This window comes from Arvicanthis niloticus, chromosome 13 (genome assembly GCF_011762505.2).
Source record: "Arvicanthis niloticus isolate mArvNil1 chromosome 13, mArvNil1.pat.X, whole genome shotgun sequence".
In the NCBI taxonomy this organism is placed as follows: domain Eukaryota; kingdom Metazoa; phylum Chordata; class Mammalia; order Rodentia; family Muridae; genus Arvicanthis; species Arvicanthis niloticus.
Window position 1 is genome coordinate 58,345,414 of NC_047670.1, and position 23,040 is coordinate 58,368,453.

The following is a 23,040-nucleotide window of genomic DNA, read 5'->3' on the forward strand; positions in this document are numbered from 1 at the left end:
TAGGAAGCCAAACTGCCTGAGGGAGCCTGGAGAGGTTTTCTTCTCATTTCTCAAAGCACACATGGTGACATGTTGGGTCTGTCTGCGACCTTGGGGGAACACAGCTGCCCCGCCAGCCCAGGCCTGTGCCTCTAGGGCCCCAAAGAGAAACGACCAGGTGAAAAGAAGGTGTATTTTATTGCAGTATAAAAGGGCAGAGGCCAGTAGCTTTCCAGGGACAGGACCACCAGAAGTGTCTACCCTGCCCCTGATGGTGGCTGGACCCAACATGGATGGGCAGACTCCCTAATAGGTGGCCTACATGCCCAGAGATGAGCAGGAAGAACCATGTCCAGTTATGCTATAAGAGAGGGTCACTTTTACCTTCACAAGTTTGACAGCCACCACAGTGCCCCACCCACAGGAGAGTCTGAAAGCACCTCCCGCCCACTTAACCACACCCACTTCCTAGGGGGCTGGATGTAGGTGCCCAGCAGTTACAGAAACAACTGTGTGGCTGACTTCAAATTCCAGCAACAAAATTAGGAACTTGATGTTACATTGACTTTCTGTAGGTTAAAAGAAAACCAAACAACCCCAAACCTCAGTACTCTGGCTCTGAACCTTGGCAAGAGGCAGCCTGATTCCCACATGAAGTTCTCCCCAGAGCCATCTTAGCAGCTGTGGCATTTCCAGTCACCCCTGCCTGGACTCTGCCATGAAATGTCACAACCCTAGAGCACCCTGGCACCCTGTCTACCACAAGAGCACAGTGGGACTTGGTGAGGTGGCAGCACACAGAGACCATGGGACTCTGAACAGCCTAGCTTCCCAGATGGGAAATACCAAGGGCAGGAGGCATGGCTGGGAAGTCTGCTGGTGAAGGCTCTGGTGGAGGATGCTGAGGCATAAGGCCAGGTTGGCAAATGTTTCCCCTTGGCTGTTCTGGGGCCTGTGAGTACAACACAGGGTCCTCGTACCCCATTTACAGCAGCCATGGGACAGGAGGGCAGAAACTGAGAGAATACTCTCTGGCCCTAGTGGATATGGGGTTTCCAAACACTTCCACGTGGAACCCTGGTTCTGCAGAACACTTCTTTGTCTGAAAACTCTCTAGATGCCAGGAGAAAAGCCCTTGGCTGAGCTGCAGACACGTCAGAGAAGAGAGGGTGTTAAGAGGTACAGAGAGTGCTGGGGCAGAGCCCAGCCCTTGGGACACCACTCACTGTCCCGCTCTGCCACACATGGACCTGATATCCCACATATGAAGCAGGAACACAGCTTAGGAGGGCTGGGCCTTACTTAGGCCGAGGCTCTGGCTGGGGAGGGAAGGAGAGAAGAGAGAGGGGAGAAGGCTGGGACTGCAGACGCAGTTCTGTGAGCACAGGCAGAGCTCTGGGCACCTAGATGATGCGGGTGACATGGCAGTCGTCAGTCTCGTCCAGAAACAAGGTACTGAAGACATCGTTGAAGAATGAGGGGTGGTACCTGCAGGCTCGCTCACAGTCAGGGTTGAAGTTCACCTCCAGGATCTGAGGCTGCATCACCCGCTTTCCTGACGGTGAAACAGAAGTGAGAAGGCTATATGGTAGCAAGGTTGGGGCACAAACCTGGGAGGACACGTAGGGACTGTGATGGGTACAGACTTAGGCCCCAATCCCCAGTGTGTGTGCAGAGGTGTGATCTAGAATGTACATTTCCTGGCTTGAGACCTGCTCCTCAAAGGCAGGTTGAAGCTACTCCTACCCCTAGGGCTACGAGGGCACATTGCTTCAGGCTTCGATGGCCAGTCTGGTCAGAGGGAGTGGCATGCTGGGCTGGCATCCAGCCTCCTGCCCCGTGAGTTCTCATGGCCCCAGTGGGCCGCCTCTCCCCTGAACTGATGCAGGTTTCCCTCATGGATCAGGCCAGGATACCCAACCTGGACAACCTGGCTGATTATTCAGTGAAATGGTAGCCACTGGCTAGAGATGGTTCAGTAGTTGAGAGTACTTGCTGTCTTTGCAGAGCACCTGGATTGAGTTCCTAGAATCCACATGGTGGCTTATAACCATTCTTAACTCCTGCATTACACACATACAGAACTCTCAAATACAGAAAACCACCAAACCAAACCATGCCATATCAAAAGCCTGAGTGCAGCCAGGGCTGTCCCAGGTGCTGCTGGTCTAGGCCTGGGAGGACGGGATGGACGGTTCTGGTCTTGAAAGTCCCCTTACCATCTGGGTGGCTGTCCCCTTACCATCTGGGTGGCTGTCCCCTTACCATCTGGGTGGCTGTCCCCTTACCATCTGGGTGGCTGTCCCCTTACCATCTGGGTGGCTGTCCCACTTGAGCATGAGGTCAATGGCATATATGGCCCGAGATGAGGGGTAGTCGCAGAGGCCCATGGGTGGTGGCTTGGCACATGCCACTTCAAACAGCTCCGTGAAGGCCTTGAAGATCTCAGCCTAGGGACAAGGCATGCTCTGTCACATGGTGTTCTCTGACTTTGGGACTAACAAGGCCCACTGTCCTTGCCTGAACCCTGTCCCGAAGATGGACCAGGTTATCCCTCCTACATCCTTTGTCTCTAGGCCTGGCCAGATGCCCATGTCAGCCTGTCCTCCCACTGCTGGAGTCCATTTTTGTTTTGTATTAAGGAAGGAGCCCAGTGCTTCAAGCATTCTAGGTAAGCACTGAGCTCTGCCCCAGTGCAGGACTCTACCTCCAGCAAATCTGCACATTTCCTGTCCTAAGACCAATCCTCCGACTCCCGGCCCCAATGGGCTTGGATTCCAGGAGTTGTTGGAGCCTATTGCTCTTAGGCTACCTCAGGATGCTATGAATTTCTTCCCTTCTTCTTAGGAATATTCTAAAGAACCTCCAGAACTGACACACACAGGCCCAGAGTGCATGGGAGAGGATGGTCTTAGCCCAGCCATCTCTACCTGTCTCAGAGGGAAGATGACCCCTCTGCTTGTAACGGAAGGGTGTGGCTTCCACAGCCCCAAACTGGCAGAGCCCAAGACTTACCTGGACACTACTCCAGGGAAACTCTGGGTACTGCTTCTCAAACTGGGGGATGAACTCATTATAGTGTACCTACAATAGATGAGAGTCAGTTACCATGACAACAACTGCCCCTAGGATGAAGTAGGACATTAATTTCACAGCACAGGATTCGGTCCAGCTCTGGCCCTCAGGGTAGTCAGGAGGACAGGAGGCCAAGGTGAGGCTAGGCAGGCAGACTCACCACTCTGAGCCTCAGTTTCCCCTTCTATGAAGAGTAGTGCCTCCTGCTCAGCCCACTGACTGCTGGGCTGCTGCAAGGCTCAAGCTGGGAACTAAAGGTCCAGAGCTCAGGAGGCTGTCAGGCACAGCCACCATGCTCAGCTCAGCAGAGTCTACTGGCAGCAGAGCCCAGACCCACTCTGCAGGGCCCCCTACAGGCACCCCAGGACAAGATCCCTGGACCAAGATTTTACCAAAACATCTGAATAATGAAGCTGAAATTTCTCCCAGATAACGATAAGCCAGCACGGGCCCCTGTAGAGGTACTGTGTGCATGTCTCATGGGACACAAGTTCCTGCACAACGGGGCTTCTCAGGTAACACAACTATCAGGCAGAGGAAGAGAGCTTAGCGTCCCTGGGCTGGCTTTCAACAATGGCAGGGGCCTCGATGGGTAATCTGGGTCCTGGCTTTCAATCCAATCAAAGGAGCAGCAGGGCCACCACTCAGCTCCACGGGGAATCGGAGTCAGCGCAGCCACTCAGCTGTGGCAGCTCCTTTCTCACAACCCACTGAGAAGATGCTTGGGCAGGGCACAGAAAGGCACCTCAGAGAGTCGTTAGCCATGGGAAACAGGTTACTGTGAGGTCCACCAGCCTTTGCACTCAGTATCCACAATGAGAGGCTGAGGCAGAAGAGCTGAGAGTTCAAGGCCAGTCTGGGTCACATGAGCCGGTGTCTCAAAAATGTCAAAAACAAAACAAAACCTAACTGAAAATAAATGAAAAAAAGAACTCAGGTGTGCCCGCAGAGGAAAAAAAAAAATTTTAGGAAGGGAGGAGTGGGAGCCAGCATGGGGCTTTCCTGGTCTCCTGTCAGACAGGGTCAGGTGTTATGTGCTTATACTCCTTGGCAGGACAGAGACTTTGATGTAACAAATCTAACAGTCTAGCTCCCCTTTCCAACCCATACCCAGAATTAGGACCTGGTTCTGCCCCCTACTGTCCCAGATGCACTGCTGGCCTGATGTCTGCCTTGTTGCCTTTAGCTCTGACATACAGATCTCATTGTACCCGCTGTGTGGCAGTGCCCCCTAAAGAGACCTCACTCCACTTACTCGTCTTGGGACCAGGGAACCCTGCCTCTCTACTCCCAGTCAATACTGGGAGCTCTTTAGTACCTTGGGAAGGACTTCCTGAGAGAACACAAAACCTGACTGTGACAGCCAGAACCTAGACTTGCTCTTGGGCCCCACCAGGCCCTACCTGCTTCAGCACCACATCCGGATCATAATTCATGACGGTGAAATGCTTCTCATAGTCGTCTAGGTCATTGAGGGCGAAGGGCCTGAGAGATGAGAGGACAGACAAGCGTGGGCTCCTAAGCACTATGGAGAGCAGCCACACACTGCTGCGGCTGGGCTACACTGCTCCCCTCTTCTGTGGGCTGGGATAGCCTCTCAGCCTGAGTTGAGAGTCGAGACAAGTGACGTGCTGTGGAGATGCTCTGTAAACCACAGTATGTCATTACGATTCTGTGCTGATATCCAGGAGTGTCACATTTACTATAGCAATTATGCCACCGAACACTTGAGAAGCTGAGGGCTCTGGGATGTGGTGGGTGATGCCCAGTGCAGGCGCTCTGGCCCCACAGTGAAGGAGGGGTTCCCCTGCCCAGCCCTCAGCCCCCACCTGACCCACTCACCGATTGGAGAAGCGTAACCAGAACACATCGTACACGAACAACCTCAGCGGCCTCACTGAGCGGAGCAGCACAATGTAGCGGATGTCAAACTTGACGTTCCCCACATCTTCTCGGAGGAACAAGACGGGACTTTCAATATACTTGGACACAACCTGGAGGACAGACAGGGACTTGCCAGTAGCTCCCAGCTCACCCAGCAGGATAGAGCACCTGGGAGCTCCTGCACCAGACCGCTCCGTGACGGCTTCACCTGTGTCCACAAAAGGACTCCATATGCGATGACACCTCAGCCAGCTACGGCTGCTCCCTCCTCCTCCTGCACTTTCAAACTCTAGCGAGGGCAGGGCAGACTCTTTATGTTCACCCCGACTTTGTACTTTAAAAGATCTACTTGTGTGTAAGAGTGCTTGTCCACAAGAGTGTTAGTTGCCCTGAACTGGTGTTACAGACAGCTGTGAGCCGCTATGTGGATGCTGAGAACAGAGCCTAGGTCCTCTGCAGGAACGCCAAGTGTTCTTAGCACGGATCCACCTCTCCAATCGCTACCCTTTCTATTTAAAGAAGAAACATCCCACCGAGTTTCGGCATTTGTGTAAGCACACATGTGTAAGCTAGAGTCAACCTCCACTGCCATTCCTTAGGTGTTAGCCATGGTTTTGTTTTTGTTTTTTTTTTAAAGCCAGGGTCTCTCACTGGCCCAGGGTGTGACAGGCAGGCAAGACTGGCCATGCTTGGCTCCCCTCCTTCCCCCCTTCCCATGGGCTCAGGGAATGAACTCCAGTTCTCATGTTTGCAAAGCGAGCACTTTCTTTACCCACTTAGATATCCTCTGAGCTCTGGTTTGTAGGTTCTTAGCAATAGTCCATCCACTCCCACCTGCTACCTCAAGTCCCCAACAATGACTGACAGCACTCAAGGTCCATTTCCTTCCAGCTTGTGCCTAGAATGTGTCCCAGCACTGTCGCCACGGCTGAGGAGCACCTGGTGTCCTCACACAGCTCCTCAGACAGCCACAGGAAGTCCTGTCTCTAAAGGATCATTCCACAGACCCGGGGGGCTCCATGGGAGGTGAGCCATGTGCTGCAGTGGTATGATTTGATCCCCACAAGCTGAGTGACCCCCGAGTCACACTTCCCTCTCCTTGGTGTCTCTGCCTGTATCTGGAGCACCTGGGTTGGGGGAGCTGTGTGCCTACCTTGGGGGTACTCTCTCGGTGTCGAATGATGCTGTGGAGGTTGTTGGTGACGTGAGTGTCCAGGCTGCGGGCCAGGTTCCAGGGCTTGCAGATCCAGTGGTTGTCTTCACCCCTGAGGGAAGACAGTTGAGCTAGACCTGCCGTTCAGACAGTGTGTCCTGAGGAGTTAGAGGCAGACTGGCCAGCCCAGTCTTTTAGGAAACCCAATGTCATATCGGGTTAGGAGTGTAATGGAACCTAAGGAATGTTAGAGGTGAAACCCCACCCCCTACACCCCAAAGCAACAAGAGAAGCTAGTGGGTGCGCTCAGCTACGGGGCAGGCTGGGTGGGCATGGGATAAGGACGGGGATAGAGCTGAGCTTTACAATGAACTCAGCAGCAGTATGTGTTTGCCTGTCTGGGGTCTAGGCTACTCACCGCCTCTCCCGCTGCTGGAAATAGCTGACAAACTGGGGCAGCTCAGTGCGCAGGTTGAAGGTTCGGGGTAGCCAGGGGGGACCCTCCGGGCCCCCAGCCCGGCGAGCGATGGAGGCCAGACAGTCCTTGACAGTCAGCAGGTTCTCACAGGGGAACTGGTTGAGTAGCACCTGTGGGCTCTCTTGGCTGAGCTTCCTATGGGTGGAGACAGGTATGGCCAACAGAGAGGTCAGTTTAGCATCGTGGGCAGTGCGGCAGCCATCAGAGGCCCTGGGTATGTGGTGCAGGGCTGTGAGGTACCTACATGTAGTCCTTCATGTGTGAGAAATGGAAGAAGATGTCGGCGTCAGTCTCACTCTCAGTGAAGGTGAAGCGAGGGTGTGTGAGGTGGCCGAGCACCTGCTGCACGTCGCAGTGGACTCTGTGGAGAGACCTGAGTGAGCAGTGGCCCAATTGCAGGCAGGAGCTTCTGCCCACCCCTCTCCTGTGTCTGCAAGCCCCAAGGAATTCTCATCTCCTCTGCCCAGCTGTAGGAAGACACTCGTATGCCCTGGCTCCCTACAGGAGACTGGACCATACAGCTCGCCTCACGTCTGCCATCAGGAGGACGGGATGGCTTAGATGTTCCAGAGAAGCTGTTTTCTCATTTTCATATGAAAATGAATGGCTAGGACTCAGGCAAGCATAGGGAGAGCTTAGCATCTGGGACTCCGCTTGGCTTGGGCTACGCACACTCCACTCTGAACAACAATGAAGCAAATTTCTCCTCCTTGTAATGACATTTTTAGGGAGACTCCTTCCTTTATTTACCATCTTATGCCCACGCACAATTGGCAACAGATCTGATTGAGGTCAGGTGCATTATGGGAATGGACATGCACAGTAACAGGCTAAGGAATCTAAGCTCAGTTAAAATGGAGAAGCCAGGTAGAGTGGTGCTCACCTTAACCCCAGCACTAGGGAGGCAGAGGGAAGTGTGTCTCTAACACAAGGCCAGCCTGGTTTACAGAGCAAGTTTTGAGACAGCCAGGGCTACAGAGAGAAACCCTGTCTCAACATCATCATCAACGAGAAACACCCAAGTTACATCCCCAGGAACTAACTTTCTCTTGAACTCCATACAAGGAAACCCCAAACAGTAACTGAGACTCGTGGATCTGCAGGCTGTGGCCCACTCCACCAGTCTTGACAGCCTACTCCTTTCTAACCTCTTCTACCTCTGTTTTCAATGTCAGTTTCCTTGCTACTCTATGATCCCTGTGAACTTTCTTACATTCGTTTGTGTGTGTGTGCACACGCGTATGCATAGAGGTCAGAAGACAGCTTGCAGTGGGCAGCTGGTTCTCTCCCTCCACCATGTGGGTCCTAGGGATTGAGTTTAGGTTGTCAGGCATGGCGGCAGGTGCCTTTACTGGCTGAGCCATCTTGCTGGCCTTTTATTTCATTCTCCAATAGGAGGCCAAAAACCTGGAAACACCTCAAACGCTGCCATTAGGCCGACAGCAGCAACCTCCCAATCCTACTTGATCTCAGCCAGTGAGGAGTGCTAGTGCTCCCCCAGAGGGCTCTCCTGAATCTGCAGGGCTCCTGTAACCTGGGACAGGTCTTAGGTCATACTTCAAAGCCAGCACAGAAGTGAGGACAGGACCTCGAGGTGGCTGTATTTCTGAGGTTACTAAGTGTGAAGCAAAGAGGACGCAGGGCACAAGGGTAAGTGAGGCAGCTTGGGAGGATGTTGCTGTGGGAGGGCTCAGAGTGAGCCTAGCCTGCTGGGATGGATGGGGCTGGCACCGGGCAGTTAACCTGCCTGAGTCTAGAGTTGAGTGTGAACCATGGCTGCAACCAGGACTTACTGGGTCCCCATCTAGTCCGTTCCAGAGGGAATAGAGGTGCGTGTGGGAGTGGGGTTTGCAGCCAGATCTGTGTCTTAGGAGACATATCCTTTGCTTGGCTAGGGCTCCGGCTTCGGGCAAAAGGACCCTGTAGAGAGAGGCTGACCCTAGGACCTGGTGGACCTGGACAGAGTGGAGCCCACGGCCCAATTCTAGCTGTACCAAGTGTGAGCAGCCATGGGTATGACATCTGGGGGCCTGTAGGTAGGGGCTCCTAGAAAGGGAGAGGCCCTGCTCAGCTCTAGGTAGGTGTGGCTCCTCTAGGTCCTGTCCTCACTTCTGTGCTGGCTTTGAAGTATGACCTAAGACCTGTCCCAGGCCTGCGGCATGGAGGTATAGTTTCCCCATCACTGCCTACACCCTTAGACTCCTTGGATTGGCTCTCCTGGCAATCTAGGTGCCTTTTCCCCTTGAGATAGGGTCTCACCCTATAGCCCAGGATGCCTGAGAACTTGTGTTAACCTTCCTGCCTCTATCTCTCATGTTGAGATTATAGGAATGTCACCGAGCCTGGCTGTTTCTAATTTTCCAGGGCAAGTGTAACAGCTGCCTCCTCCAGGCAGCCTTGCCTGCTTTCTCACACTCCTCTGTGATTCTAAGTACTCTGGTAGCACTGCCACTATGTCTAGATTCCAAGCCTCCAGGCAGGACACAGGAACTGACCTGGAGCCCAGAAAAGTCTTGTTATAGAAGACAAGTCTCAGTGACAGCAGAGAACAGGGCTACGTACCTGAAGATGTGGCCCTCGGGACGTGCCACTGGGCTAATGGTGAGCGGCAATTTCTCCTTGTTCTCCTCCAAAATGGCCTAGAATGGAAGAGAGGCAGAAACAGACCTCAACGACTGAAGCAAATGACCATGAGCTTCTCCACCCTGCCTGTCAGGCCCCACCCTTCACATCCCTGCCTCTCTCAGTGGCAGCCCAGGGCTACCTGACCTGACGCTCTGGACTCAGGCCTCTCAAATCCCCAAGAATCCAGGCTGGGCAAGGAACAAGACACACATTGTTCTCCTTCTCCATGCTGCCTTCCAGACACAGGTGGTGAGGGGTGCCTCCCAGGGCTGTTCCTGGGCTAAGCTGGTTAACAGTTTAAAACATGCCCACAGCCTCTGACACTCCCTTGAAAGGCAGAATGTGGTTCATCCCAGGATCCAAGGACCTACTTCTTAATGAGCAGCAGAGACCAAGAGAGAGCTGAGCCCAGGCCACAGGCTCAACTCCCTCCGGCTTGCTCTTGGATCACTGGCTCCAATAAAAGCCAGCTGCCATACCTCAGGGACACTCAGAAGCCCACAGAGTGGCACCTGTGTGTGTGGAGACGCCGAGACCTCTCCACAGCCAGCTTGATTCTCAGAGCCTGAGTGCTACCTACATACAAACATCTCAGCCTCAGGAGGGCTCTGACTCCTCAGTTTTGGGGCAGTCTATGCACCCGGAAAACCCTGAACCAGAACCACTTGCTGAGCACTGTCTCCAGTTCCGGTCCCCCAGAAACTGTGGGAGGCAATAAACATTACTGGTGGCAATTTGCCACCAGCACAGGTCATCCCAAGGCCAGATCACAGCCTGGACCAACAGGTTTCAGGTGAGGACTGTCTGGTTTCCTGCCTTTCCTTCCTGCAGCAGCTTCCCCAGGAGACTGCCAATTCTTTATGATCCATCAACACATAGCTGGAGGGCAACAGAACCTTCCCTAGCCAGCCTCAAACGTTACCTCAAGCACCCGACTCCACGGTCGTTCACCAGACGTGACTAGGTGTATGAGCACTCAGGAGGCTTTGAGACCAACTCTAAACCCCCAGTTTGAGGTATGACACCTCCTTCTGTCTTTCTGGATTCAACAAGGTGCCATGAGACCATGACTGTGGTCTGCTCTGTCCAACCAGTATCTTGCAGAGCTTCTACTACCACCCAGGTTAACCTGCTTGACCCACCTACAACCTTCCACAACTCAGACGAATGCACGCCAGGGTAGCTGCAAACACAGTGGGTGAGGTCTGCAGCCTCTGCCGAGCCACTGCAGACTCTAGGTTTTGATCTCTACTTCTTTATACCCCAGACTGTTTACCATCAACACAACTGTGAACACAGAACAGCCCATCTATGAGGTGCCAGGCACAGGCGGCTGTGTGTATACAGACTTGACAAGGGAGGCGGCCCTTTCTCCAAGGGACCTGGTTTCATCCCCTCCCCTAAGGACTTATTTTTATGTGTTGAGTGTTCACCTGCATGTGCATTTGTACATATGTGTTCAATGCCCACAGAGGCCAGAGACGGTGCTGGATACCATGGACTTGAGTTATTGATGGCTGTGAACCACCAGACCTCGGTGCTGGGAACCGAAACAGATATTCTGTGGTAGCAGCTAATGCTTACACCACCAAATAATTTCTCTAGATGCTAGGGACTGTGCTCCTGATTGGTATTGGGCCTTTGTGAACTCATATTAGGCACTTCTGAGTGAACCTGGAGGGTCCTGACTTACAGGCTTCCTTCCCAATGACAGCAAGGACTCCCCGATGGCCTGTTGCGTTGTACAATGTACAATACAGTAGGCCCTTCGAGCCGCAGGCTCCACTATTTCAGAGTCAACCAACAGTAGGTCAGAAGTGTCTTGGGGGGTGGGGGGGAGTCCTCTGTAGAGAATGTGTGCTTGTCATTGTTCCCAAACCACATGACCGTCTACAGTGCACCTCCACTGTACTGAGAATTGCAAACTATGCAGGGGAGATGAGGGCTACTGAGGCAGTGCTGAGAGTTTTAGGTGAGAAACCTGAGTACCCACAGATTTTAGTACCCGTTCAGTCTTGCAATTCATCCCCATGGACACCGAGGAACAATTAGTGTCTTCTTGTCCCCTCTGAGACAGCACATGGGAAGAGAGACAGAGCAGTGCATACAGCCAGATCGAGCTGCACAGAGCTCCTCTTCCCAAACTCAGGCCACCCTAGATCTAGACCAGGACAAACAGCCACACTGTGTGGCTACAGGATCTGGTGCACAGTAAGCTTCTTCCATGCCAGAGTAACTAGTCTGGAGCCTGGAATTCAGCTGACATTTAACATTGGTAAATGGACAGAGAGCATTCCAGAAACCACTGAACACTAGGCCCAAGGTTGCAGGCGCAGGGCCACACCTGGTAGTACTTGGCAGGAGGCTCAGGCGTAGAGGAGCCGAGGTCCAGCATGTCGGCGGGGGCCCAGGGCAGCAGCATGCATTTCCGGATCAGAGGGTCTGCCTCTCCGTAGGCAAAGTCCCGGGTCACCTCCTCTGCGCCAAGACATGCATGCCCATCAGTGGGGGTGATGGAAGGCCCTCCCACGGCCCATCCTCTGGGGTATGCAAGGCACCCCACTTACCGCCTGTGTCTAGGTCCCTTAGGGGCCAAAGCAGCGTGTACGCCACTTGTTGGGGCATGTAGAAGAAGGGAGCGGTGGCGAAGCTGGGCATGTCTGAGTGCTGGATCCTTGAGCCAAACTCGTCCATGATGTACCACACTGGCACCTTCTCTTCAGCTGTCTGTGGGAAGAATACAACAATCCTCGGCCACGTGTCCACCCACCTGCTGTGTCTCCCACCTGTGTACCCAACAACCGATGTTCGTCCCTGCCCACTTCTGAGCCTGGAGGTTCCCTCAATCCTGATAACCAGCCCGGGCCTGTGGAAACAAGGCCCTAGGTGCTGTAAGGGCAGGGATAAGTTCCACATACAGTAGGCTGAGGTAGGGAGGCTCAAGGAGCTAGACCAGAAGAAACCAGCATGACTTTTCCCAAAGGAGTGGGCGGGGCCTCAAGCCTGGGGGGTGGGGGAGGAGCCTAGAAAGTGAGTCAAAGCGTTCTGCTCTCCTCCCTCAAGGGTGGTGAGAACCACAGAGGGCAACGTGTTTGGAAGGGGTGCCTGGGATTAGAGGTCTGAGGCAGGGCTGTGTTCCATGAGTACAAAGGCAGAGTAGGTATATTACTCCCCAGCCTTGGTTGGTCTGTCCCAGGTACCAAGATAAGGTCTTGTATATAGCCACGGCTGGCTTAAAATTAGCTAGAGACTAGGTTGGCCTTGAACTCAGAGAAATACCAGCCTCTTCCTCCTGAGTACTGAGATTAAAGGGGTGACCTTCATGACTTGATTGTTTTGATTGGTGGTGGTACCACCACCACCACCACCACCACCACCACCACCATCTTGGTTATTTTGAGACAGGGTTTCTCTGTGAAACAGCCTTAGCTGTCCTAGAACTCGCTGTGTAGAACAGGCTGGCCCCAAACTCAAAGATCCCCCTGCCTCTCAAATACTGGGATTAAAGGGGTGTGCCACCATACTAGCTGGTTTTATTGTTGGTAATATCTTTTTGTTTTATTTATTTATTTTTAAGATAGAGTCTCTGTGTAGCCTTGGCTGTCCTGGAACTTACTTTGTAGACCAGGCTAGCCTTAAACTCAGAAATCCACCTGCCTCTGCCTCAAGTGCTGGGATTAAAGGTGTGTGCCACCATGCCCAGCTGGTAACATACTTCTGACAAAGGCACTGGGACAAAGTGAGCCTACTCACCCCATGGGCCAGCTGATAGGTCTGGTTGAATTTCCACATCTCCTCCAGCACTAGGGCCACAACTTCTGGGCTGGGCACTTCTCCATGGAACTCGATGCCCATGAGGTTGGCCATCCGGTGCAGGAGTCCAGGTACCTGCTGCAGCTGTTTGCGGGCATGCTCCACACGGCATGTCCAGGCATGGTCGATGAGGAAGATGCTGCAGGCACAGGCCACACACAACCCACTAAGTCAGTGGTTCTCAACCTCCCTAACTCTGTGACCCTTTAACGCAGTTCCTCATGTCGTGGTGACCCCCAACCATAAAACTGTTTTGTTGTTACTTCATACCTGTAATTTTGCTACGGTTATGGACTGTGATGTAAATATATCTACATCACTACTCTGTCCCCACTCAGTGTACTCTCTAAGCTCTCCCTCTCTAGAGCAGGACAATGGGAGTCCCCACTGATGGACACGAACATCACATGGAACAAAGGTGGTCACGCTGACTGCCACCAAGACGGAAGTGTCAATGCCTGGCTGCAGGTACAGCGCGGCAGCTCCTGCTGCCACTCTGCCACTGCAGACTTAGCAATGACAGGCATTCAACACACGAAGGCTCTACAGATTGGCAGCACCTGTGACACCAGCAGGCAAGTGACAGAACCGCAGCACACAAGTACACGCCCGTGTACCGGCAGGACCTAAAAGCATCAAGAACTTCCTATGAGAGAGGCTGGGGCTGTCCTTCTAATCCTAGCCCCAGCAAGCTTTGCAGAATTAGGGAGACACATATATACTCGTGTCCAACGGACATGGCAGCTCCTCCCCTGAGCACATAGCCTCTTGACCTCATCAGGTCGGTTGAGGTCAAGTTCAGAAATTTATTACTGTGCTTACTTCCCTAGTCTGTTTGCATATTCTAAAACATAGGCAGGTTTATTCCTGCACAACAGTGTGCGACACAGAGCCATGTCCTAGAGGTGTGCATTTGGGGGAGACCATGAAGTATGACAATACTCATACCCAGGTAGGTGTGGAGTAAAGAGGGCTGAGAACTTCCAGGGCCTGTGAATAACTGGCAAATATGAATAACTCAGAGGGACAAAGTCCTTAGGGCAGAGGGGACTTAAAAGGACACCTGTGCTCTATGAGGGTCACAGCTGTCAACTTGACAGAATGGAGAGTCACCTGGGAGATGGGCCTCTGGGAATGCCTGTGAGGGACTGTCCAGATTGATTATATTAGCTGATGTGGGAAGACACATCTGGAGGAACCATTCCCTGGTCAGGAGATCCCGGACTGCGTAAAATGCAGACAACCAGCTGAGTACTAACAATGCATTCATTGTTTGGTTTCTGGATTGCAGATATAATAGGAAAGGCTACTTCAGATTCCTGCTATTGGATCCCCCTGTACCCTTTCCTACCTGTCACGAAAGACTGCTTCAAGCTCTGGCTGCTGGACCCTCCTGCACCCAGCCCCACCCTTCATGATGGACTGTATCTTTCACCATGAGCCAGTTCAAACCCTTTCTCCCTTAGCTGACTGTTTGGCATATTTTATCACAAGGTTACTAAGGCAGGTTCCAACCAGTTTCTTTGTGGGTCCATCCCCAGCCACTCCCCAGGGTGCTGAGGTGTAGGACAGCACTGAGCTCACTGAGCCTCAAGCTCCTGGGGCAGTGCCTGAGTCACTTGTAGGTAAATGTGAGCCCCAGGCAGAGGTGCTGCTCAGGGTGGCCCCTACTGCTCTCTTGGTCCGGTGAAGGGGGAAGACAAAAGCCTAGCACCAGGGATGTCAGGGAAACTCAAGAAGTTCCTTCCTTAGGCTTCGACAAAGCCTCTGGAGAGGGATCCACAGGCCCACCCAGGTCCCTGGGAGATGGGAAGTCCTGAATCTCTGGGCAACACCAGGCCTGCTGTAGGTCTCAGGTCTTCCTGCTTCCTGGGAACCTTCCCCAGGACTGAGTCAGCATGGCTCAGGGAGAGGGGACAAAGGTCCTCAGCACAGCCAGGCTCTGTTAGGTCTCGCTGGGTTTAGAAGGCGTATCTTTAGCTTACTGACAACCTCATGCAAGTCCTTCCTTCCCTGGGTTTGCTTGCCCCTAGCGAAACCAGGAGCTCTAGCACCATGAGGTGGTGATCATGACAGGGAGGTCACAGGGATGTGCTCTTGTGGGGCATCAAGCTCAATTCCTGGTCCTGATGAAACTGTCAACAGCACAGGTTAGACATTACCCCAAAGCCTCTGGAGACACCACTGGCCACATATGTCACAGGGCCCAAGAGAAATCTCTCTAAAGAACAATGCCCAGATCTCGATCCTACCTGTTGGGGTCATCAGCCCGGACACCGCTCTCACTGGTCACAATGACCTTGTAGCACAGCTCACCCCCAGGATTGGGCTGCTTTCTCTGAGCCTCTCTGGTGGCCTCGTCCTCAGCCTCCTCCACCTCCTCCACCTGCATTATCCCAAACATCTCCCCAGCGTCGAAAACCTAGGGCCAGAACACAGTGAATCAGGGTGTGGATAGGAAACTCCACCCTGAGCCCTTTACCTCCAAGGAGCAAACCCTATTTACTATACAGCCTCTTAGCAGCACCTAACTGAAGAACCGAGGCCTCACTAGGCACATCCCGGGGTTGTAATCTATGCCATGGTCTCCTGGGCCACCACCCACAGGACATCATATGTTGGCAAAGACAGAAGGTATCCACAGCAAAATCATGTCTACACCCCTTGCTTTACAAGGAAAATAAGGTCCCAAAGGCAGAGGGGTGGCTCTAGGGCACTGGAGGTGGAAGCGGACTCAGGTCAGGGCTACCCTGACTTCCTTTTTTCCAGAGCTATCCCAGGACAGCTGAGGCAGCAGCCCACAGGAATCTTCCCACATTAGAGCAGTAGAAAGTGTGGCCTGAGGAAACCCTCAGGGCAGACTGGGAACTGTAAGGCCGAGTGCTTGGATTTCTCAGGCCAGGAAAGACTGGGAGTCAAGGACAGCCTGAGAAGCAACGTGTCTTTCTCTTCTCCCACGCTCTCTCCTGGTTTTCATCTTGTAGGAAACTCAGGCCTGTCATGAGCCTACAAGAGGGGGCAGGTGGGGAAACCTCTGAAATCGAAGGCCCACTTGTGAGGTTTGAATCTTGACTTTGCCACATCTTATATAGATAGCAAAGTCAAGACTCAAACCTTCTGTGACCTGGTTTCCCCATCTGTGCTGCAGGAAGGTCTGGGGTTGCTGGGACATTTAACTAACAAAAAGTCAGGCATAGAATGGGCCCTGGGCTACGGCAAAGGCTCTTCCAAGCCAGGCTTGTATCACACATTTTGAGACTCAGTTTCTTCAACTTGTGAAAGCAGCTATCATTCAGTCTGTATGACATCTGCAGGAATCAGCTCCCTCTCTGGGGCAGCTATAACCCACTCACTACCTACTCAGGCACAGACAAGCTTTGTGAGGTCAGAAGAGGCGCTGCAGGGGACTCACAGCTCAGCAAGGGCTAGACCTGGCTCCTCCATGAGGGAGCACTCAGAGGGAAAGATTCAGGCCTGCAATTCTGGAGTGTGGAGGGAAATAACCACAGGTGGGAAGGGAAAGGAAAGCACAGGGGAGAGCAGCGCGGTGAGAGGCTCATGGGATAAAGGCAAAGGCCTCGTGACCAAGCTTGATGACTTAAGTTTGGTCACATATTTCCCACGGTGGAATGAGAGAACCAACTCCTGAAAAGTTGTCCTCTGATCTCCACGTATGCATACACGCACATAGGCACGCACACGCATGCGATAATTCTATGAAAAAAATGTGTGTGGGGAGCAGGGAGGTTACCATACTCCAGGGTGGAGGCTGGCAGGCCAAACAGAAGATAAGAGAAAGCTGGTGCTTTGGGGAAAGCTCTTACTCAGGCAGAAGTGCAGAGTCTCAGCCAAGGTCTTTCTTGATCCCTGAAGCAGCCCTTGGTGAGAGGAGGCTTGCCCTCATTCAAAACTAAGGGGGCTGTATCCCACAACTCAGGTATTGCCAGTCTTCCACCCCCCCCCCCCAGCCTTTTATCCCAGATCTTCTGGATGACACGCAGGCCCAACCTGAAGCCTGGCTTGGTTTTTCCTCTACTCTGGCATGGAGGGACCAACCAACCCCAACCAACCTAGCTGTAAAACCCTAGGGAGGCAACACCAGAGGAAGTTCCTGTAAGTGGGAGGGAGGGTGTTTTTAAAACACCCCCTGTCTTTTCTGTGGAACAGATCAAGGTAGGAACCAGAGCTGATTGCCTGGTTGGGGGAGGGTGGCTCTCTGAAGGCAGGAAAACAGTCCTGCTAAGCATTCCCTCAGGGCCTGGTGGTAGGTCTCACTGTGGTGACTCAGCTTTGTCTGGAATGGCTCAGGAGGGCCTTGGGGGGGGGGGGGGGCGGCGGCAATGGCTGTCCCTGGCTAGGCCACAGCAGTCCAAGTGAGAAGGGATAGGACATGGCGCTGGAGTGCAGTCTCCTGTCATTATCTCCTGCATCCCCTCAGGGAGCCAGGTGCTTGTGTTTTTCCATGCCTGTTTTCCAAATCAGACTTAGGTGGGAAGTCACCTGACCAGGAGACGGTGCCCCTGAGTGGGATCAGAGATCATTCAAAAAAAAAAAAAAAAAAAAAAAAAAAAAAAAGTCAGTCCCACGGCATCATGGGTACCCTCTTATCATCACTAATAAATGGGGGTCCAGTTCTACCTCAGCATTGGCCTGGGATCAAGGCAAGTCTGCAGAAAGTGACAGCGTGGAGGAGGGCCCACCATGTGAGCAGAGAACCCAGTTAGAGGGAGTCCCCTCTGCAAGGAGGTGCCACTGACAGATGAGCCTAGATCAGTGACATGGTAAATGTCTTGACAATCAGGCTGAAGTAGAAAAAGCATTTAAAACTCCACCTACCAAACTGGTTACAGCAGCTGCTTGCCCTGGGGCTGACTGGGAGTTATAGCCTCAGGATGCTGCCCAGGACCATCAACATTGTAACACTAGCACAAAGATCACTCCATTTACTTTCCCACAGGACTAGGGATGGAGGCGCCCCCCAACCCCCCATCCCCCAGCACTCTATAGTGAGCTGCAGTACAGTCCTACCTACAGGCTTTAACCAGGAAATATCCAGCCCATACATAGAGTGGAACTGGATCAAAGAGGGTGACCCTGCCCCATAGCAAGGCACCTCCCGGTCTCCAACAGCCTTAGTGGGTCTCAGATAGGAGGCAGTGTCCTAAGGGAAGCCAAGCTCTTGCTTCGGAAAAGATCCTCTGCCCAGCCTAGCAACTGCTGTCTTCAGCACCCAAACCCAGTTCTTAGGTAGAAGCCGGACACCCCGTGGAGGCCTAGCTCAGGTGAAAGATGGAGCCACTCCCTCAAAAGATGGGGAAGACTTTCCAAACCCTATCTTAGCGTCTTCTCCATGTCTCAGGGCCTCCATTCTCCTTAGTCTACAAAGGGAGACCTGCTACTCACGATAGCAGAGTTCTACGGACCAAGCAGAGCTGCACAGAGCTGGCTGAAATGATTCTGGCGTAGCCTGAATCTAACAGGAGCTCCTGCATCCGCCGGAGCCTCAGTTTCCGCATCCGTAAGTGGAGTCGCGAGTTCTATTCCTTACACCTCAGCCGAGGCGCTGGGATGCTGCGAGCCAAGCGCATGCCAGTTTGCAGGTCCCAACGCATTCTCGGCGGGCCCAGACCCTGCAGGATGGCGGCACAAGCGCAACTCTAGGCCTGTACCCTTCTGACTCCCAGGCACACCCTGCTCCGGAGCTTATAAGTGGTTTCCCTTCGGAGCTGCTGAGCTGCGCTCCCCACTCGACCGCATAGCTCGCCCGCAGCCCGCGCCACCCCGTACCTCGTGCTCCAGCTTGTGTAGGAGGCGGCCCCATAGTCGCTCCGGGACGCCTGAGGCGCGCAGCGTGGGGCCGTGCAGGGACACGAACTCGTCCAGCAGCCGCGCGTTCAGCCTCTCGGAGCGGCCCGGGCTGCCAGGCTGCGGCCCGGGCTGGCTCTCCATGGTGCTCGGATGTGCACAGCGCCGCCCACCACGGAATTTAAGCGTACGGCGCGCACGCGCCTGCGTCCTGGGTTGCGAGGCTCCAAGTGTGCGCACGCGCGCTGGGGGAGTGTCTGCCTCATTCAGCACCAGACTACCGCGGGGGATTCTGGGAATGCTGCTTAGAGCGCCCAAGGTAGTCACTCCGGGAGAGAGGTCGTCCTCGAGGAGCAGGTTAAGTTGAGATGGGGAGGGGACCCGGAAGAGGCAGAAGGGTCTTCCTCCTTGCGCTGGTTACAATTTTGTTTCACTTGAAATGTTCCTTTAAATTTTAGTTAAAAATTTTTTTAAAATTATTTTTTAATCTTATGTATGTGAGTGCTTTTATTTTATGTGTATGAGTGTGTATGTAAGTGCATAGCTCATGGAGGTTAGAAGACACCGGCAGGTCCCTTGGAACTGGAATTACACATAGGGTGCTGGAATCCGAACCCGGGTCTTCTGCAAGAGCAGATGACTACTTTTACCCAGCCTTATTTTATTTTGGTGTGTGTGTGTGTGTGTGTGTGTGTGTCTGTGTGTGTCTGTCTGTCTGTCTGTGTGCCACACTGTACTTGTGGAACTCAAAGAACAAAACATTGTAGAGTCTGTTCTCTTTCCACTTTAAGCGTGGGTCCCAGGGCTCAAGCTCAAGTCATCAAGATTGCATGGCAAATGCTTTACCACTGAGCCATTTCCCAGGGCTTGGTTATCATCATCATTTTGCCACAGGGTCTCATTCAGCTCAGACTAACCTGACCAAGAAACTCACTTTGTTTCAAAGGCTGGCCTTGAACCCTTGATCTTCCTGCCTCCACCTGCCAAGAGTTGAGGCAGCACCGTGTGGGGGATCCTAGTTATATCCCAGAGGCTTACAGACCTTTCTAGGTGTTGGAGGAGCCTTCTCACTCCTGGAATGTTTCATTGAATTCAGAGGTTGTGATAATTTGGTGTGCCTTCAAAAGGGTTATTCCACAAGTACTCAGATCAGCTTGCCTCTGCCTCCCAAGTGTTGGGATTAGAGGCATGAGTTACCACCCCCAGCTGCCCAGTTCTGGGGCTTTCTGGCTTCCGACTTACCCAGGAAAAGGGAGCCCTAAGTTCAGAGAAAGACTCTGCCTCAAAAATTTAAGCAGAGAAAGGCAGATGAGGATGCCCAATACCTTCTAGCCTCCACATGCATATGGGCACGCCCCCTACCTGTATGCATAGACTCGTATGTCCACGAGCCCTCGACAATCAATGACTGTGTTGGTCATTTCATCATAAAATTTGCTAGATGGAGATGAGATAGAGGGTAGTTTTAAGTTTTTCTCAGTAGATGTATGTGGTGGTTTCAATATGTTTGGCTCAGGGAGTAGCACTATTTGGAGATGTGGCCTTGTTGGAGTAGGTGTGTCATTGTGGGCATGAATTTAAGACCCTCATCCTAGCTGCCTGGAAGCCACTCTTCTCCTAGCAGTCTTCCCTTAAGATGTAGAACTCTCAGCTCCTCTTGCATCATGCCTGCCCAGATGCTGCCGTGTTACCTCCTCGATGATAATGAACTGAACCTCTGAACCTGTAAGCCAGCCCCAATGAAATTGTTCTTTATAAGAGTTGCCTTGGTCATGGTGTCTGTTCACAGAAGTAAAACCCTAACTAAGACAGATGTATTTTATGTGTGCGAGTGTTTTGCCTGCATGTATGCATGTGTACCCTATGTGTGTCTGGTGCCTCAGACCTTAGCACAACTGAAGAAGCCATGTTAGAGGCAACATTGTAACCTTAAAACCTATTCGGCAGACTGCAACATTTGCCCAAATGGGAACAAAGACTTAAGCCGTCAAAGACTTGATCCAGGATCCAGGAACATCCCTAGCTGTTCTAACTTTGTTTTCTGGCTTTTTGTTAATCGAAGTTGACCAGGATGTGGTTTTAGTGCATAAGAGAGACAAACTGAGGATTGGGGCTGCATGAGTTGGGTAAGTTCCCCCCACCCCCATATGCAGCTGCCAACCAGCAACACAGACTCTCTATTCAATTTTAAGAGTGTCTGTGTGTATTCTCTGGTGGAATTACCTTACAACAACCGAGGTTAGGAGAAGTTCCAGGTGTCAGATCACCTGAAACCGGAGTTATGGATATTTGTGAACAGATACGGATGCTAGGAACTAAATCTCAGTCCTCTGTAAGAGCAGCCAGTACCCTTAACCACTGAGCCACCTCTCCAGCCCCTCTTTAAGGATCTGGTGCTGCCTTCTCCGATTGCTGGTTCTATGAATAAAGCACAATTTAGAAGATTCCATCCCTGTCCCTGATGACTGGCAAGTATCCCTAACTCTGGTACTGCAGTTATATAGCTTAGTGTTGGCTGGCTGCCCCCACACCAAGGGTGGGGGACACCATTCTGGGCTGAGAAACAGCAGCTGCCTCTTTCTGGATCCTGAGAACTCTCCCTCAGTTTTACCTAGCAAATTGAATCAATTTGTATTCAGACTTTATTCTGGCTTAAGGCATCTTTGGATTTCTTTTTTTCCTTGACAGGGTCTCACTATATAGATCTAGCTGTCTTGAAACTCAGTATGTAGTACAGTTTGGCCTGGAACTCACAAGAGATCCATTTGCTTCTGCCTCCCAAGTGTTGGGAGGAACGTTGTGAGCCACTCCACCTGGCTGGACTATGGTATTTATTTATTTGTCTATCTGTCTGTTAGCATGAACAGTTAGCCAGAAGCAGAACTACTGAAGTCAAAAAAGCAAGGTTAGTACATATAGAGACTTTCGGCTGGTGGCGCTGTCTGTGTGCTGAGTTGTATGGCTTGAATGGTACTTGCATCATGGTGTCATGTCTGAGTGCCTGCAAAAATGGTTTGAGTGGCCTCTGATTTTAAAGTTCCTTTCTGTTTTGTTTTGTCCTGTCAGATCTCTGGCTGAGAAAAGAAGTACCACAATTTCCATTCCTGGTAACAGCCCCCCTGGGTCAGCAAATATGTCTGTCCTTATGTCTGTATGAACAAAGTAAGCCCTTGCTGTCTCCTTCCCTCTTTGGAGAGGCAATGCCTTTTGTTTCTCACACACATTTTTTTTTCTCCTGTCTGCTTTCTTGTTTTGTATGACGTTTGCTGTCCAAGGTCATGGGAGATTTTGTTACCTTGGCCAGCTCTTGCTGCAGTGTAACACAGAAACTCCCAAATATCTGTGAGACAAAGAATAAAATGTGTGAAAGAGTCCTTTTAAAACTCTGAGCAACAGTGGAGTCTGCCTCAGATCTGCCATGTATGGGAAACTTTAACAATATGTTAGACATATTGTTAGAGATGTATAGACATGTGATCACATGTCATAAAATAGACATGTGATCTTAATTTGTTATATTATAAATGTGATTTGTGTTCAACTGACTCATAATAAATTGAGTTTATTATGCTGCTATTATATATTATTACACATAATATATACATATTATATATACTACATATAGTATATAGCCACATATTATATAATTAATATATGTATGTATATATATGTATATATTGATTTATTTATTTAATCTATGATTAGCCAAAAGGAAAAAATAAAGGTGAGAACAAAATTAGAACCTAAGTATATAGCACATAAGGTCCAAGCCTCATTTAGTTTGGTTCATATTTACTGTGATTCAGACCACGGTCTCCTGGCCCTGTTGCCTGTGGGAATTTATGGCCTCAGGTCATGAGGAATTGAGTCAGGCCATATTAGGTGATAGCTCCTAGCCATAGAGAATGGTCTCAGCCTGTGTATTCTGTCAGGTGATAGCCCCTAGCCATAAAGAATTGTCTCAGCCTATCTATTCTGTTCCACCTGCAGAAACAACAAGCCCATGTACCAAAAAACAACCTACCCTGCTCCCAGTCAAACCACAAAAATGGTTGTAGCTTCCTGGTGTCTGTCTGTCTGTCTGTCTCTCTCTCTCTCTCTCTCTCTCTCTCTCTCTCTCTCTGTGTGTGTGTGTGTGTGTGTGTGTGTGTGTGCATGTGTTTGTGTATATCCCCTAGCCCCCTCAAAATGCACACTGTTAGGTCAGTGACTATAGAAGGTTTTGCTG

General features: G+C 51.7%; 1 protein-coding gene across 1 annotated transcript; it reads right to left on the minus strand.

The window, feature by feature from the left end:
* Positions 1–158: 158 nt before the first annotated feature.
* On the minus strand, positions 159–19,004 carry Ttll12 (tubulin tyrosine ligase like 12). The gene is made up of 14 exons (XM_034517039.2): positions 18,795–19,004; positions 15,260–15,429; positions 12,948–13,146; positions 11,762–11,921; positions 11,539–11,672; positions 9,132–9,208; positions 6,814–6,930; positions 6,510–6,704; positions 6,092–6,203; positions 4,897–5,048; positions 4,458–4,539; positions 2,995–3,063; positions 2,291–2,429; positions 159–1,534 (listed from the first exon to the last, which is right to left on the minus strand). Exons 1-14 carry the CDS (start codon positions 18,954–18,956, stop codon positions 1,383–1,385), a joined length of 1,920 nt encoding a protein of 639 aa, XP_034372930.1. The 5' UTR covers positions 18,957–19,004; the 3' UTR covers positions 159–1,382.
* Positions 19,005–23,040: the final 4,036 nt, after the last annotated feature.

Bases quoted from the DNA above. Each gene is read 5' to 3' on its own strand.
- Ttll12 (XM_034517039.2), bottom strand. From the start codon at position 18,956: ATGGAGAGCCAGCCCGGGCCGCAGCCTGGCAGCCCGGGCCGCTCCGAG. The intron at 11,673-11,761 runs GTAAGTGGGGTG...GTCTTGGCGCAG, and splicing joins AAGGGACCTAGACACAGGCG to AGGAGGTGACCCGGGACTTT. The intron at 1,535-2,290 runs GTAAGGGGACAG...TTTCACCGTCAG, and splicing joins GTGGGACAGCCACCCAGATG to GAAAGCGGGTGATGCAGCCT.